Source organism: Dendrobium catenatum, unplaced genomic scaffold, assembly GCF_001605985.2.
Source record: "Dendrobium catenatum unplaced genomic scaffold, ASM160598v2 fragScaff_scaffold_1525, whole genome shotgun sequence".
Classification (NCBI taxonomy): Eukaryota; Viridiplantae; Streptophyta; class Magnoliopsida; order Asparagales; family Orchidaceae; genus Dendrobium; species Dendrobium catenatum.
In genome coordinates, this window is record NW_021319987.1 from 182,332 (window position 1) to 202,208 (window position 19,877).

General features: G+C 31.9%; 1 protein-coding gene across 1 annotated transcript; it reads right to left on the minus strand.

The window, feature by feature from the left end:
- Nucleotides 1-348: 348 nt before the first annotated feature.
- On the minus strand, nt 349-1,026 carry LOC110098852. The gene has a single exon (XM_020825792.1). The coding sequence runs from the start codon at nt 1,024-1,026 to the stop codon at nt 349-351; it is 678 nt and encodes a 225-aa protein (XP_020681451.1).
- Nucleotides 1,027-19,877: the final 18,851 nt, after the last annotated feature.

Sequence of the window (19,877 nt, forward strand, 5' to 3'; positions counted from 1 at the left end):
AATCCTGTTTCCATTCCTTTTAGCCGAAGCATATTGATGAAAAAATCTAGAATTTATATCTCCATCATGCATCCATCGGATCTTAGCCCTTTGATTCCACCAAGTAGCAAGTCTTTTTAAAGTCACATTAAGATCATGGACTTTACTCCTCATGGTTTTCAATTTATCAGCCGTTAACCCACCATTTATGGTTTCTTCAATCTGAAGTTGCAAGATGCCCTTCTTCAATTCTTCTTTATAAGAATTAAGTTCTTTGCATTTGTTCTTATTCCAATAGTAAAGAGCTTTTAAAGATCTTCTCGGCTTCCTTTGGAGGATTTCAGCATTAGTACCAAAATCCATCTTCTTTCAAGCTTTTGAAATGATGTTCCAAGTGCCCGGATAGGATTTCCAAGTATATTCAAACCTTAAAACAACAAAATTCTGCTTTTGCGGTTCTACCAAACTGATGGCAATAGGTGCATGATCCGAAGCAACACTAGGCAAGTGACGTACCTTAGCCATTGGGATGCTTTGAAGAGCTGTAGAATTTAACAAACACCTATCAAGTCTCTCCCAAATTCTGGAAGTTCCCTCTTTATTATTGCACCATGTATAACTTGGACCCACAAATCCAATATCATGAAAATCATTGTTCATTAAGAACATCTTCATATCTTTAGTACCATTAGAAAGATGGAATCTCTTTCCCCCTCTCTTATCCTCCTTAGAGAGGATGCAATTGAAATCACCTCCAATGATCCCTGGATCATCCCCAATCATACAATCTTCAAGCTGTTTGCAAAGGGACTTACGAGTATAAGCATCATTACTTCCATAGACCGTAGCAATGTTCCATTTACCCATATTGTTGACACTAAGAATTCCCATAACCAGTTGTGAGGAGTGATTCAAGACTTCAAAGGAAGTCGTATCCTTCTTCCACATCACTATAATTCCACCCGAGATTCCAATAGCTGGATGATGAAAATAATCCCAATCATTACCCATAATCTGATTAATGTCATTACCATCAAGCGATGACATTTTTGTTTCAGTTAAATCAATGAAAAAACTTTTATTGTCCTTCACAATCTCTCTAAGATATAGGAAGGTCTCCTTCTTTTTTGCCCCCCTACAATTCCAAAAAATAAGTGAGGGCATTAAGACATAATAGGGGAATAATCCCCCATTATTTTACTATTTATTTTAATCCCTCTCCTCTTTTTTATATCAGCTTCCATAGGTCCCAATGATCTCAATTCCTTGGTTAGTTTCACTTTACCAGAATTTGAAATTGAAGTTATTTGATTTTCAAGATCTTGATCAGCAACTGGGACTTCAACTTCCAGGTGAACATCACTTCCATATTGATTCAGAGGTTCTTCCTTCTCCAGCAGCTTATCTTTTCTTTCTCATTTAATTCCCCTTCTTCCAGATCTCCTTCCAAAGCTTGGAACTTATTCACCCAAATTGGTATATCCTGTATCCGAATTCCTTCAGAATTCATATTTTCTCCCGGAGTTAAAGACTTGTCCTGCTTTCCTTCTATTTCTGTAGTTTTAACATGCTGTTCCACAATTTGATTTTGCTTATTTGATTCAACAGGTTTAAAAATCTGTTTATTGAAACTACTAGCTCCACCACCTCTCTTAGTATTTCTGACTCTTCTGTATTTAAATTTAACATGGATCCAAGGTCCATAATCTTCACCCTGTTGCTTTAAACCATCTTCATTTACAGCATCTGTCCGTTTCAAAACTTCCACCTGTTCTTGTACCATTTTTTCCTTGACCTGAACAACAACTGCATCAGGACAGACATCTTTACTATGTCCAACTTTACCACAGTGATAACAGAGAGAGTTAAGTTTTTCATATTCAACTCATTGAAAAGTTCTACCATGAATCCCTTCAATCCAAACTCCCCTAGGAAGTTTCTTTTCTAGATCAATTCTAACACAGCAAAAGGCGTACTCTCTTTTGCCCCATTTAAACGAGTTCCCATCAAGCATCATAGGAGTTCCAATCATGGAAGTGATCATGGGAATATTTTCTTCATCCCAGCAACTTAGAGGTAATCTAGGGAACCTAATCTAGACTGGAGAAGAGATACCCTTAAGCGAATCAGTAGAGAAAGAAGATGACCATCTATCCATACCAATATATGATTCCCTATATACCAGGGACCTCCGCTTAAAACTTCTTCCATTGATTCCATGGTGGTAAACGAACACAACATCCAATTACATCCCAATGTGGTAATATGAAAGCTACCAAGCTTACCCCATTATCTTCTGAGTTCCTGACTACAAACAGAGAACGGTATATTCGATCCCAGCACCTTGACAACCAGAGACTTCTTTAAAACCTTAGAATTGGCAACTTCCTTGTCATTATTGAGCTTTACTGCAATTCCATCATCTGAAAAATAGGTAGAACGACTATCAAAATTCAACTTGATATGCTGCATTTTTTTCCATGCCGAGTTAAATTTGTTAACTGGTATAGATTCAACATCCCTCTTCATAACTTCTTCCAAATTTTCTCTATCTTGATCAATCACCTCCGTAAGATTCTTACAGACCTGATCTTGTTTCTATTGTTCATTCAACTCCATACATTGCTTAACTTCCAGAACAACATCAGACGACACAGCCTGCTCTGTAACAACAGGAGTGATCGGAATTATCTTCCCTCCATTATTCTGATCAATGAGAATTCCTTTACCCTTCCCTTCAACAATTGGTTCAAATCTCTTCGGAGGCCTAAAGCCTTCTCTGATCACCAAATTGGATGAAACCTTGAACGGTTCTTGATCAATTGAAACATTACGATTCTTTACGGATCATTGATCATCAGCTCTAAGAGGAACATTGCGATTGATATCAGTCGGAGGATTACCGCCGGCAAACCGCTACCGGCGGTCCGGAACCACCATCCTCACCAAGACGACTCGATCACAATCAACCGCAAAATTCAAAAAATCAAAAACCACGAACAATTTCTCTCTCTAAAAACTCACAGTTTCTCTCTGAACAACATATATAGTTGCAAAGATCCTTTAATTAAATGTGGTTATATTATCTAAAAAAATTATGAGCTCAGGGTATTAACAAATAAATATATACCAAGTTATGTGGAGTTCACCAGTCTAGTTCTAAAATGAAACCAAAGATAAAATGGATAGGATACTATAGAGTATTAGAGATAGATCACTATGTGAATGTTGCACATTATTATCACCAGTGTCTAGTTCATCGTGTAGTTTTTCTTCTACCACCAAATGTTATGTATCCAATCATTGCCTTTGTGGACATTTTAAAGCTGTGGTATGAAAATCATCTCTATTCGATAGATTCACCATCCTCCAGATATGATAAGATTATACTAGTAGCACTAATTTACTTCTTGAAATGTGAAAATATATTTCCATCAAGAGAGGTTAAAGCTTATCATAATTTAAAATTTTTTGAAGACTATATCATATATCAATTTGGTTTCCCTCATAAAATCATATCTAATATTGTTCCATCATTTCGAAACATTAAAAAAAAAAATTATTAGACATTATAAATAGATTAAAGATACTCATTGATCTATTAACCTCAAGAAATGGGTTGGTTGAGGCCTTCAATAAAATTTAGTGTTGATTTATAAGAAAATTCTAGATAATAAAAAAATGACAATGGAATGAAATGTTGGGAGAAGCTTTGTGGTCATATCAAACCATATATAGAATTCCAACCCATTTTATGCCATTTGATTTACTATTTTGAGCACCTTTAGAGGTGAAGATACGTTCTCTCATGGTTGTATTAAATTACAAAAAAAAAAAAAAAAACTAAAGAGTAAAATACCAGAATCATATTGGAAAAGCTTAAAGATTTAGAATATAAGCCATTACAGTTCCAATAGAACCTTGAGTTATATAAAGTAAAGAAGATTCAAGCATTTGATAAAATGGTTCAGCTAAGAACCTACCAAGTAGGAGCCTTGGTCCTAGTTCTATGAAGACCCCTTTTATCACATCAAAAGATTGGTTGGAAATTTGAATTCACTTGAGAAGGTCCATTCTTGGTGAAGAAAGTCTATTAAGGAGGATCCTATTAGTTGGCAAATTGTAGAAGAAATCTTTCAATGTTACCTGTAAATCTATTATAGTATCTTAAGAGATACTATATTGGATATTATTATAAAAGAAAAGTTTAAATAAATAAAAGAATATCTAACATTTATAAAGTGTTTGAATATGTTAATGTTTTCATAATGAAGTAGGTTTGGATGATAATACTAGGTCTGAAGAATTATACTAAAATTTGTAGATTTTAAAATCTCCAACACTTTCTTAAAATGTTTTCTTAAGTATTGGTATAAGTTTCCCCATTAACATCATTTTCTTTTGAACTTTGGTTAATTATGTCATATAACACCTGGTATTACCCCAATTTAATAATTTAAATATATATTTTTGGGAGGAACATCCCATTTTGATTTTCATAATTCTATCCATTTAAGAATAACCTTTCATTCGAACACCATAAATTTGCATGTCTTGGAACAACCTCCCATTTTGGTATAAATCTATTTACTCACTATTTCAATGTAGTCACGTGAGTATTACTTTATCCTCTTTCATTATTTTAATATGGTCAGGTGAATGCTAGACTTTTTTTAATCTTTCGTCTTACCATTTTGATATGGTCAGGAATTCCTTAGATATTTCTAAATCATTTTTTTGTTATTTTGATATGTATAGGTGTATTTTAATCTTCCTTTGATTCATTATCAAGAATTCAGTTTAGTCAGGTGAGTCTCAGATCATCTTATATCACTATTTTAATGTGATATTAAATCTTTCTTTTATTCATTCTCACTTTTTAGTATGGTCAAGTGAGAATTTTGTCATTACTCTTCACTATTTCAATTTGGTAAAATGAAGGTTCAACTATTAAAACATTTCCATTTGAACATCCACCAAAAATTTACTTGTTAGGGACATGTCTCCAATTCAAGCAATTTTGTAGCTTAATTATATATGGTTCAGATGACTTGTATATTGAATATTGCCAGACTAAATCCACATACTTAAGATAATTCCCTTTAAAGTATTTATCAATTAAATCTTTTTGGATTATGTTTATTACTGTGGTCAACACCAAAATATGTGATTTACTTTTAAGTTGGTCACAAATATTTGGGTTCAATTTGTTGACCTCATTTTTGCATGAGGTCATTTCTTTAAAACACCACTTTATTCATTGTGATTCAAGTTATTAAAACTCCAACTAGTTATTAATATTAAATCATTAAATTTTAGTTATTATATCATTATTGCCTAAGCATTCAATCATTATTAAAATATTTAATGATGATTAATCATTCAATGGTTACCAATAAATCAAACTAAATTATTCCAGCCAATCAATTTCAAACATTATGATTAGTCATAGTGTTCACTCTTTTTAATCTTAAATCATGATTCAATCATGCTCAATTTATCCTTCTAATCATTCCAAAACATTCAACTAAATTCAATCCTTTAATACAATCAAACTCTTTATTCACATTTAAACATAAAATTCAAACTTCAAAATCTAGCTCAACTTCAAACCCTAAAGAATATTTGATTTTCCATTTTCTAGGAGAATTTTAATTGGATCAGAACCTTAGGTGAATCCCTTAGATTTATATTTGATCATTGACAAATTGATTAAGCCTCCATGCACTCCAAAGTCCTAAAATTCAAAGCATTCCCATAGGTTCAAAACCATTAAATATTTATCATTCATGTCACTGAACATGACATATTAGTTGAAACACCTTGGAAACCTTTGAAACTCACACAAACATATTCATAATAATTATTATAATGATTTGAATATATTTGGGTTATAGGATAATTATGGTTAACCTAGGTTGATTAAGTTTGAACCAAATGGACACTTAAACCCTAAAACTCTAATCTAATCCCATGGTTTAAGTCCTATGAACTTTATAGTTTGGGACCCAAATGAAGCCAATTTGATCAAGATTCATCATTTTTACTATCCAAAGGTCACTTTAAACATATAAATTGAATCATGCAAATGAACTCAATTAAAGCCTATGAAAACTTCCTAAATCTCATAAATATGAAACCATATATGAATAAACCTAAATGAGCCATCAGTGGACCGTGGTTTTCCCTAGTTGACTAAGCCAACATTGAACCTAAACTTTAGCTAAATGAACCCTAAATGCAATTCAATGCTTGGAGACTGTGGATTAACTTGCAATCATTTAGAATAAGTTTTAAATATAATTTGAAATATATTGGACCAAATGTTAGTCAAACCTGGTTGACCAAGCTTTCCATATAAGTCATCTCTTTTAATTTAAGTGATATAGGTAAATTTAAGGCCCTCAAATTCCTTTAGACTATCCATTGAGTCCCCAAGGATCAACCATAGCTATCTAAACCCTTGGGCCAATTTGGGGTCACCAAAGTGAATCGAAGAGGGTTATTTTGAGCAAAACCCAACCCTTATAAACTTAAAGTAAATAAACACTTGCATTAGGTGTCTAGGGACCTTATCTATCAACCCAGTAGGCCCATTCCATTTGATGAATTGGGTTAGCCAAATTGGCTAACCCAAGTTTCTAAAATAACCCTTCCTCAGACTATTTCACAAACCAGAAGCAATTGGGCTAGACCGATGAATTCACATTACTATAGAATCTTCTATATACTATTAAGTTAAAACTATGTGGTCTTTTATTGTCTTAAATTTTAGTAAAAATATTATTTTTAGTTGAAGTTGTACAAGAATGTCTCACAAAATTGAGAACTATTCGTAAGTGTTGAACCCATGTTGTAGCACTCATACTATTAGTGTCATAGCATCTAGAACACCCCAATACAAGATAAGGACAACGCAACATCAAATCTTAGAGAAAAATGTCATTTAATTAAGCGCGCTGATAAAATAAATGTTTGAGAAGAAATCTTAGACAACATCAGAGTATCAAGAAATTGAGCATAAGAGCATCCAACAGAAGAATGCCTTAGTGCTAAATTACATACTTAAGTGCAACAGTGCTCAAATTTTATAATGTCATGGAAAAGTTGTTAATGAAATATGGAGCCATATAAAATCAGCCAAATGATATGCCAAGTCACCTAATAGTTGCACTAGATATGTCTAACACTTGAGCCTACTTAACACCTTTAAGACACTAGTTCATGTTATAATGCCATGATGCCATGCTGTTAAGCACCATGGTGCTTGAGCCCATTTATGTACGTAATATAAATAGGTTTTTAATCTTTTTATTTTGGGATTTTATAATTTTTAAGGGGGTCATAATATTTTGAGTGGGTTCTTCCACTCAAGTGAGTCCTGAGCGCCTAATCATAGAGCCCCTTATTGGTTTGTGATTGATATAACAACTAGAGCGGTTGGCCTACCTTGTTTTAAGGAACCAGACACTCATAGAGGAAAGGAGTGTAGAGAGGTAAGCTATACTATTCGAGGAATATTTATTTACACTTTTCTCTTCATACCTTCTTTTAGGAGTAAATAATTAAATTTATTTTATTTTATTTTAATAGATAGCTAAACTCTTAGTTTTGGAATAATGATGTGAGGCCTTAATAATTAGTAATGTAGACTTTTTTACTTTAATGAATTAATGTATATTTTTAATGTCCCCCATTCTTAATTTGATTTATATAATGGATATATATAGAGTTAAAACATACTGTGATTTATCTCCTTAATAGAGGAGTATTAGAAAAAATAGGTGTATTAAAATGGTAGTATGTGACTTCCATGTGGGATTGACACCATATCATATCTCCTTTATTACTTGATCTACACGTGCACTCGTATTATTTTGAAGGCATTTATATCAAATAAAACCTAAGCATAATTGATGTCCACCTGATTATTTTATGAATTTTTGTGCATGCCCCCATCAGGTTATTAGCATCATTGCTAGGGAGGTAAAATGTTATCATGCAAATTTTCTCTATAAGATCTACATATTTAATCTTACTTATATCATGTATATCATGTCTTGTTTAATTATTTTGTGTTTAAAATTTGAAAAAAGAATTTTTTTTTTTAAGTTTTATTTAAATTATTTTCTTTTCACTCTTATGTGATTGGTGTATGTCTAGTATATCTAGTAAGGAGCCCTTTGTTTTTTGTTTAGAGATTGATAGGACATTTATAAAAATTAGAAAATATGAAAAGATTGTATCATTAGGAATAACTTAACCTAATTAAGATCAAGACCATCCAACACATCTTGGGGAATATACTAATCCCATTATAGATGGAATTCATCAGAGTATTAACTAATCTATCCAAGCCAATAATGTTAAGCTAAAACCTACCATTATTCAGATGGTTCAATATTCCCAATTTGAAGGAACTTCTATTAAGGATCCTAACCCACATAGCTAGATTTTTAGAAATCTATGTAACATTTAAGTATAATAGGGTTAGTGATGATGCTATCAGACTTCATTTGCTTCCATTTTTGTTAAGAGAAAAAGTTAACATGTGAATAAATTCATTCCCCCAGGCTCTATAAATACTTGTAATGAGTTGGTGCATAAATTCCTAGCTAGGTATTTACACTTCTAAAATAGCTAAGCTTAGCATTAATATAACATCTTTTTTCTAGTTTGGAGGAGAGAGAATTTAAGAGAGTTGGGAAAGTTTTAAGGAACTACTTAAAAAGTTTGCTCATCATGCTTTGCCTTATTGGTTTGTGAATCAAACCTTTTATAATGGGATTGTAGGATCCCTTAATTCAATTATTGATTTTATAGTTGGAGGTTCTTTATTGTAAAAGCTTTTTGAAGAGGCTTATGCCTTGATAGAGGATATAATAATAAATAATTTCCAGTGGCCTTTTGATAGGGTGAATCTATAGAGAGTAATAAGTGTTTATGAGTTGGATTCTTTGCTGATTTTGATACCTCATGTAGCATCCATGGCTAAGAGGTTGTTTAACATTAGAGTTAATTTAGGATCTGGATTAGCTATGCATTTGGATGAGCATGATTTAAATACTCTTGGTAAGAATAGTGCTCAACAAATTGAAAATATAAATTTAATTGGAAGATAAAATAATCCCTATTATAATATATATAATCCAAGTTATTTGAATTATCCTAATTTTAGCTACATTAAATATAATGTTGGAAATAATTAGTAGAATGTGTGTCAATCTAATTTTGGAGGAAGATGGAATAATCCTCAACAACATGTATTAACCCAAAACCTTCTTATCACTAGGGTTTTAATCAGGACAATTTATGTAGAGATAATAAGACACATTTGGAGAAGTTAGTAATTTAAATTGAAAAAACCCAATTACAAAGCCAAGTGGTTTCAATTAAAAACATGGAAAATCGATTAGAATAACTTTCAAATTCTTTTAGTAGTAGACCCTATGGCCCCTTGCCTAGTAATACTGAAGTTAACCCAATAGAGAGAGGGGAGGATTTTAGCTTGGAAAAATTGATGAGTTGTAGTTACACTTCCCAACTAAAATGATATATTTAGGCACATTTAGCTGAAAACTATGAACCTAGAACTGCTTAGGAGGCAAACCAAATTTGTTGATGTTAGGCCTTAGTTTTATTATTTGTATTTTTATTTATTTATGTATTCATATTATTTTTATTACAAAAGTATAATAAATAATATTTGTTTTTTAAGTGAGAATTACTAAGTATTGTTAAGAATAAAATATTTTTTTGTTAATTTTTCAAGAATTTACATAAACTACAAATTCAATCCAATAATACAACTCGAGGTCTTAGAGCATCATAGTATTTACTTCCCTAGCACTACAACATCTAAATTGAGTCCTGCAACATTGAAACCTCAAGAAAATTACCATTATGCAATGTTGCAATGTTATTTAGCTAAGTTCCACAGTGCTACTCTCACTCACGTAGTACACCAGTGCTAATCTATGTAGCACTGTGGCACCAAATCTATTTCTACTATAGTGCTAACACATTATATTCAACATTGTTGTATGGCTAAACTTCTTTTTTTATGAATATTTTTGGAGTGCCATAGAATTGCCTACAACACTTTAGTATTAGGTTAAAAACCATAATTAGAAGTTAAAGTGCCATGGTGGTGGTGTTTTCTAAGCATCATTACGCTCATATGTGTCTAACACCATTGCATTTATTTGGTTAAAAAAATGTCATCTTGATACCCATTTTTGTGCCACAATGCCTCATCTCTCATACCACTACAACATTTAATCTTTTTGAAGGTTTTTCATTTAGTTCTATTTTTAGTGTTGCATCAATGTCCATCACAATGCAGTAGTGCTAGTCACATTTATAAATAGTAAGGGTTATTTTTTCTTAGGTGGTCAACAACAAGCACAAAATTTGTCAAATAATTATGACATGAATCCTTTAAAAAATTATATTAATGTTAGAGTGTCTCCTAGAAGCAAAACATTGAAGGCCTTGAATACAGCGATAAGTGTGCAAGGGCCGCTACACCGGTGCCCTGGTGCAGTGTAGATGCTAAGATTGTTAATATTATAAGTGCTTATGCTCCTCAAGTAGGTTTATATGTGGGTTCAAATTAAACTTTTGCAATGACTTAGAATAATTAATACAAAAGATACTTCTTGAAGAAAGACTTTTTATTGAAGGAGATTTAAATTGACACGTTGATAGAGAGGTGGATGATTTTAAAAGCATTCATGATGGCTATGAGTTTGAAACGACTAATGAAGGTGGTAATACCATATTAGATTTTTCTATGTGGAAGATTTTTTCTATGCATGAGAATGCTAATGTTATGTGGAAAAAAATGTCTAGTGATATTAAGAATATTATAAAAGAAGTGCTTGGAGTATTAGTGGGAAATCTCCTAATAGTAAAAATAGTTGATGGTGGAATCCAAATGTCCAAGAAAAGATAAAAAATAAGAATATTTGTTATAAAAATTGGTTTAAATATAAAAATTATGATAATTCAAAAAGTTATAATGAGGAACATAAGGAATCTAAGAAAGCAACATACGATGCAAAGATTTTAGCTTTTAATAATTTATATAATAGATTAGATACTAAGGAGGGAGAAAGATATATGTAAGTTAGCCAAACAAAGAGATAGGAAGAGTAAACATCTAGTTCATTTTTTTTAGGAGAAACCCACAAAGGGGCCAACGCATTAATATAAAACACGATTATAAGGTCCTTAAAGGAAACTCAAGCTCTCTACTTCTCCTAAGAGCTACAAAATTAAAAATAAAAAAACCTACAAGCTCGGGTTCCCTACTAAGCAAAAGTACACAATATCTTAGGTACATTCTATGATGCACAAGAGCGAGCACCCAAAAATCATAAATGTACATAAATTAATAGCCTGATCCACAATCCTCTTTCTCCGCTCAACAACAGGATTACCTGCAAGGAAAACATTATGTAAAATAATGTAAAAGAGAGAGAGACACAATAACAACAGTAAAAATAGAACAAAAAATGGGAATCGTAGCAATAAATGTCATAATTACCCCCAAAGTTAAGACAAACCGGTCAACATGTATACTGCATAATCATCCATTAGTTAATAAACCAATTATACAACCCAAGAAGTAGATCTATAAGAGCTGGCTAAGAACAAACCAGAGGATCTAAGATCAATAAGAGCAGACCATCCATGCATCACAAAGCCCAAACAGAAAAATTGTGTCCAACAACATATCACCATGAGCTAAATGAGAGGAAAACTTAAACATCCAAGAGTGAAAAACCAGCAGACCCTCCAGGCAACATAAATCCCATATAGAAATAGCAAAGCCCAACATCACACCACCATCATCTAAATGAGAGAAACACTTAAACATCTAAACCCATAAAAGAATCCAAAGATAAAAATAATGGAAGACCCCAGCCAGAAACACATAGCTACCCCAAAATAACAAGTTGTGGAAAAACTAGCAGTAAAAAGCTTTAGCAAGGGTAGAGAAACCAAAAACCTAGGAAAACCAATAAAAGAAACAACTAACCAACCAACCAAGGAAGCCCCTAAGGAAAAAGCAGCAATACCACTAAAAAATAGCATCCACCACCACCTTAAAAATTAACATAAGGAACACAATGTTTGTTTAGTTTTAATAGGCTCCTAACCAGAAGTGGAAAATTAGAACCACAAAAATCCTTCATAGAGTCCAAAGCACAACCCCATCTAGCCATTGCTTTAGCACAAGCATTTTTATTCCCCTCAATAGAAAAAAAATGAAGAATTAAGCATGCTCAGGACCATCTGAATATCCCTCCTCATGTAAAACAAATTAGAAGAATAATTATTATCATTCCTTAAGATAAAGGACTGGAAGTAATAAGAAGAGCTAACTTCCACCATAATATTAATGTAGTCAAGAGAGAAACACAGCCTTAAACCGTAGAGGATAGCAAAAATAGTAGCAGTCATAACATCACCATTGTAAATAGGACCCATAAATCCAATAATGCAATTACTCTCAGAGTCCTTGATGACTCCACCATAGCCAGCCATAGACATGTTGAAAACACCATCCACATTTAACTTTAAAAAATTATCCATAGGTTTAAGCTAAAGAATACTTCTGGGTAACTTTTGACTATTATCCCTTTCAAGATTAATCCAAAAATCAATAGTAGTAGTGTGATACTTATTGAAGTTCTTAGCAGAAAAAGGTACCTAATTTTTATCTTTCAAATTTTGGATAATCCTATGATGATTCATAACCACACCGTTATAGCAGGAATTATTCCTAATCAACCATAAAAACCAAAGGATAAGAGAAGAGATTACACTCCTGATATGACCTTTTAAATTAACAAACCATCAATTCAATAAAGCATAAATAGAAACATTAGTATTAAAGCAATTTAATTGCAAAATATCCTCAAAATAAATCCAGGCCTTAACAACATAGGGACCAGAGACAAAAAAAATGGTGCATATTATCCAAATGATAACAACATTGGCATTTAGAAGGAAGAATGAAACCACATTTCATCAAATTGTCATCAGTAGGGATGGAATTATTTAAAAGCCGTCAAATAAAAATAGAAACCATAGAAGGAATATTATGATGCCATAACATTTTGAAAATGTTAGAAGATTCTTTCATAGTTCTAAAGGAATGCTAGGCACCCTTTAAACAAAATTTACTGTCTCTATTTAAGCCACAAATCTGAACATCAAGAGTGTTCACATTTAAAGGGATCTACAAAATTTGTTGAACAATAAAATTAGGTAACACATTAGAGAGTTCCTCAATATCCCAACCATTATCCATGAAAAAATAATTAACCTTCATAGAAGCATTAGAAGAAGTATTAAAAATAGAATCAATGGAATTACCACCCAACCAATGATCTTGTTAAAGGAAAATATTACCACTACCCAGGCCCCAACAGATATATGGCTCAATCACCCATTTAACTTTACAAAGATGTTGCCGAACTTTAGAGTTACATTTACTAAAATATCACATGGTGGGGTGCTTCTCCCCACAATACTTCACATTCATAAAATTAGCCGAAAGGCTCACATTAGCATTAAAATTATACCATAATTTAAAAGAAAAAGACAAAGCCAAACCCTTCAAAGACCTACAACCCAGAGCCCCTTCATCCAAAGTGCCACAACATTTATTCCAGGAAGACCAATGAATTTTAGAACTACTACTAGTCCCTTTCCAAAAGAATTTATTAATAATTTTCTCAAGCCTGTTACACACGGCCTGAGTAGGAAGTAAAGTTTGTAAGCTATAAATAGGGATAGATCAAAGAAAACTTTTAATAAGAGTTAATCTACCACCAAAACAAAGAAAGTTGGAATCCCAAGGTAAAGGTTTATTTTGCACAACCAAAATTAAATCATTAAAAAAAAAAAGATTTTTTCCTACCCTTATAAAGAGGCACACCAAGGTATTTTAAGGGTAAACCAATATGATTGAAACCAGTTAAGTTTTTAATAGCCATAATGCAATCCGAAGGAACTTTCTTAGCAAAAATTATGACACATTTATTATGATTAACCAAGCCACTCTCATTTTCAAATTGTTTAAACAACTTTAATAATTTACTAATCCTATTTAACGAGGCATTAGTAAAAATAATAAAGTCATCCGTAAAGCATAAGTGAGATATATGAAAACCACCAAAAGTTTTAAAATATAAGCTGGGAGACTTTTCAAAGAGATAAGCCAGACCTCTAGAATGGTAATCAGCTGCAATAATAAAAAGGGCCAGAGAAATTAGATCACCTTGTCTCAGATCATGAGAAGCCTTAAAGAAACCATTAGATTTACCATGAACAATGATAGAGAAACAAGGATTTTCAATACATAGCTTAATGAGATTGATAAACTTAAAGTCAAAACCAAATAACTTCGCAATATCATAAAGAAAATTCCAATTGATATTATCATAAGCCTTGGCAATATCTAGTTTCAAAATCTTATTACCACCTCTCAATTTGGCATCTAAATCATGAAAAAACTCCTGAGCCAAAAGAATGTTACCAACAATGGCACGACCTTTAACAAAACCCATTTGGAAAGGAGAAATTAGTTTAGGCAAAAATGTAGATAAGCGATTTATCATAATTTTAGAGATCAACTTATAATAAAAGGTGCAAAGACTAATAGGCCTAAAATCATTCCAAGTAGAGGCAGAATTATTTTTAGGAATAAGCACAATAAAAGTAATAGTCAAAAATTTAGGTATAGAATTACCATAAAAAAAATCTAGAACAATAGAAAATAAATCATTACCAATGATATACCAAAAAAAGTATCTTTAACTTCCTCCAACGAAGGGGGTTTAGATAGGAAAACATTATTCTCATGAGAAATAAGAGATGGAGTAATATTAGGATTATGAATAGTAGAAGAATCAAAATTTTTATTTAGGTGATTTTGAAAATGTTGAATGGCTAAACTAGCAATTTCAGTGTCATCTTTAGTAATAGAACCATTATCCCGCTGAATTTCATGAATACCATTAATGTTGCACTTCCTCTTAACTAAAGTGTGGAAATATTTGTATTATTGTCCCCTTCAATAAGATGTTTAAGAGCCACTTTCTGCTTCAAAACATTACCTCTTGAGCTTGTAATTTGTAAAGCTCATCTTTAGCCTCCATCAAAAGATAGAAATTAGCCTAAGAAGGAAATATTTGGCATTGAGATTCCTAGCATTTAAATTTATCCTCTGCAATTAAAAGGTTAGAAAAATTATTCATAAACACATTATGATTCCACCAGTTCAAAACAAACTTAAGTCTTTTAGTTTGTACCATAATCTTTGTATACCAGAAATATTATTATCTGGATGTAAGGGGCAATCTAGTTATCCTTCACCATGTTCATAAAATTATCTTGAAGCAACCATATGTTTTGAAACCTAAATTGAGAAGGCATATCTTTCAATCTAGGTTTAATTTTAATGAAAAGATGAGAGTGATCTGAGAGGGTCCTGCTCAGATGATCAGAGTTAGTATAATCAAAAGAATGCAACCAAAAATCATTACATAAGACATGATCTAATCTTTATCATAAATTTTCACGATGCCAAGTAAAATTATCATCAAAAAAGCCAATATCAATAAGATTATAATCCATAATCATGTTATTAAAATCCTCCATAGAATGATATATAGAGAGAGCCTCATATACGCTTAGATGGGTTAGTAATGGTATTAAATTCTCCTCGAACAAGCCAAGGAAGAGAACAAATATTCTGAAACTAAAATATTTAGTCCCATAAAATCTTTCTAGTATATCTAGAATAAGCATCATAAACAAAGGAAGCATAACATTGCAAATTAGAACTAACAATATTGCAATGAATAACTTGATTAAAATCACCAATAATGTCAACCCTAACATAATATTTCCAAAAAACACAAATTTTATTAGAAACATTAAATAAAGCATGTTTACCAAAAATTTAGCAGTACTAAGTAACTTATTAGAATGTATAAGAGGCTCAAGCAAAACAAAAAGCGAAACATTATGGATACGACATAAGTTTTTAACTCTAATTTTAGAAGAGGGATAGCCAATACCCCTAACATTCCAAATAATAGCATTAAACATAAAAATAATATTAATGCAAAGTGAGAGATCGGGTGTTTCGAGGAGTTTATATAACAATAGCTTTAGGCTTCCTGCCTCTCCTACCTCGTCCCTTAGTAAAACTTGTATCATTATCATCTCTAGAAGAACATTTAGCCAACATGTCCATATCCTCATTATTAGTAAAAGCATCACTATTATAATTAGTATTCAAAGAAAAATTATTATCATTACTCATACCTGAATTCCTCTTAGGAAGAGGCATTTCTCTTTCCTCATAGAAAACATCACCTGACATATAAGTTTCATTGTGAATCTCAACATCACCTATCGTTTCCACTATACTTAGTTCATGTGAAATGTATTAAGGATGAAGATCAAAAAGAAATTTTCTTAAAAGATGATATTCAACAAAGGTGGATGAGATATTTTACTAAACTTTTTAATGAAGAATGTGAAAATATGATTGACTTTAGTGACCTAAACACCCTAAAAAATAATAAAGAATTTTGTTTTTATTGGCATATTAGTAAAATCTAAGTTAGAGATGCTTTAAACAAAATGAAGTGTGGAAAAGCTATTTGGACTACAAGATATTCCAATAGAGGTGTGGAAATGCTTAGGAGGTGAAGGAATTTCATACATTACTAAACTTTTTGATAACGTTTTGAAGAATAAAAAGATTCTATATGAGTGGAAAATGAGTGTGTTAATTCATATTTTTAAGAATAAAGGTGAAGCATAGGATTGTGCAAATTATAGAGGAACTAAATTAATGTGTCATACTTCAAAACTATGATAGCGAGTAGTGGAGCGTAGGTTGCAGCGTGATACTAATGTTTCTCAAAATCAATTTGGATTCATGCCGAGTAGGTCTACTATGGAAGCCATATATTTATTGAGAGGTTTGATGGAGAAATATAGAGAGATATATGTATAAGATAGCCAAACAAAGAGATAGGAGTACTAAGGTTTTAATTCAAGTGTAGTGTATTAAGGATGAAGATTAAAAAATCATTTTTTTTTATAAAATGATATTCAATAAAGATGGATGAGATACTTTGCTAAACTTTTTAATGAAGAATGTGAAAATATGATTGATTTAAATGAACTTAACACCATAAATGAAAATAATTATTTTTTACTTATTAGTAAACTGAAATTAGGGATGATTTAAGGAAAATGAAGAGTAGAATAGCTGTTGGGCCTAATGATATTCAAATAGAGGTGTGGAAAAGCTTAGAAGATGATGAAATTTCATAACTTACTAAACTTTTTAATACTATTTTGAAGTCTAAAAAGATGCTAGATGAGTGAAGAATGAGTGTTTTAGTTTCTATTTTTATGAATAAAGGTGATGCACAAGATTGAGTTAATTATAAAAGAATTAAGTTAAAATGTCAAGCTTTAAAAAACTATAGGAGTGAGTTATGGAGCATAGGATACCGCATGATGCTAATATTTCTCAAAATAAATTTGGATTCATACTGGGTAGGTCTATTATGGAATCCATGCATTTATTGAGAGGTTTGATGGAGAAATATAGGGAAAATAAAGAGGATCTAGATATGAAATTTATTGATTTAGAGAAAGTATATGATAAAGTTCTAATAGAAGTGTTATGGAGAGTTCTTGAAAAGAAAGGAGTTAATAACGCTTTCATTCAAATCATTAAAGATATGTATGGAGGAGCTAATACTTGTGTTCAAACATATGATGTTTTTACAAACTATTTTCCTATTTCAGTTGGATTTCATCAACAATTAGACTTATGCATATCTTTTTACTTTAGTCATGGATATTCTCTCTAGATATTTGCAAGAGGATGTTCCTTGGTGTATGCTTTTTGCTGATGATATTCTTCTTGTTGATAAGAGTACAGAGGGATTTAAAGGTAAACTTGATTATGGAGGTCAACCTTAGAGTATAAAAGTTTTTGCTTGAGTAAATCTAAAACTGAATGTATGGAGTGTAATTTTAGTAGCAATAGATCTAGTGAGGGAATTGTGACTTTGGGTGATCAAATCATTAATAAGAGCGCACGTTTTAAATATCATAGATCTATTATTCAAAATGATGGTGAAAAAGGTGGGGATATTATCAACATAATTCATGTTGGATGATTGAAGTGGAGGAATGCATTGGGCTTGTTATGTGATAGAAAAGTGCCCCTCAAACTTAAAGGAAAATTCTATAAGATGGTGGTGAGACCTATAATGCTTTAATGTGCTAAATGTTGGGCATTAGAAGATAAACATAAAACTAAGTTAAGTGTTACAGAGATGAGGATTCTCAAGTAGATGAGTGACATTACCCTTAGAGATAGGATATAAAATCAGTATATACATGAAAAGGTTGGAGTAGTTTCGGTGGAAGATAATATTAGAGAGAGTTGGCTTAGATGGTTTGGTCACATTAAATAAAGGCCTTTAGATTATCTGGTTAGGAAAGTGTTACGAATATAATTTCAGGAAATATAATTTTGATGATATCAAACATTTCTATTTCTCTACGACTGTCTTGTCTACTAACATTTCAAGTCCATAAGATCAAACTACAAATTGAACCAGCTCAAGATTGGGTGGTTTAGGACTGAGTCAATTTGTATTATACGACAAATGTCTTTTACCTTTTCTTGAGTCCATTATAACATTGTGGGTCCTGATACTAAGTAATCTTGCACACATACACTGGGGGGAAAATTTATGTCTGATTGTTAGAGTTTTTATTTTGATCACATTATCCATGACAATTTGAAAATTATACTGGATGATCAGTTAAAAATAGAAACCCTAATTAGGGCATCCTGGTTAAGGCAGCTATAATTAAGCAAATTATTCTGGATGATATTAGCATCGACCGTGACAATAGGCTCAAATTAGAAAGAATCAGCCGCCAGATCTACTTAGGTATCTTTTATTTTTGGATGTTGTCCAGGATGATATAGTGCAGTTATGCCTAAATTAATCTTGTAATTAATGAAAGCAATTAATGTTTGATTGTTTGACCATATCATCCTAAATGATTGCAAGAATGATCGGGACGATCAGTTCACAAACATTAGTTCCTTCTGGATGATCAAACATGGGCCTGGTTCCATTCAGGGCAATGCTCTGGATGATATGTACTAAATTGAACTAATTGTCTGGGATGATCATTAGATCAGCCTAGATGATCATGTTATTTTTATACCGTCTAGACATCCATTTAGAGTGATGATCTGGATGATATTCATTATTTTGTACTAATCGGTCCGGACAATCTAATTATTTTTTCATCATCCAGACTTTTATCCAGAGTGATGGTCTTAATGATATTTAATAGCTTGAACTAATTGTATAGGATGATAGGTTATCATCCTGGATGATCTGAGCAAATGAACCTTCTAATCATCCAGACTCTTCCAAATCATCCTGGCTGATTTAACTAATCATATAAGATGATCGGTCGATCATCCTGGATGATCTTTGATGATTAGTTGCTAATTAGGACTAATTTGGAGCCCTTGTTTAAAAGATATATTGTTTTCTCAAGAGGTCTTTTGTTTCTGCCCTGACCTAAGAGAGCCAAGCAGAGATGGAGAATAAGGGAGAGAGAGAGAGGATCTTTTGATGCAGAGCTGGTGAGGGGTTTCACAAAGTTTGCTCCAAGAAAGGTGTAGAGAGAGTTGCTATTTGCATGTTTTACATTCTTGCAACTTGTATTATTTTGATGATTTCAAATATTATTATTTTATATATCTCCTAACACTTTTTGGAAGATTTGTTTTTGCTCTAGTGTGTACTAAC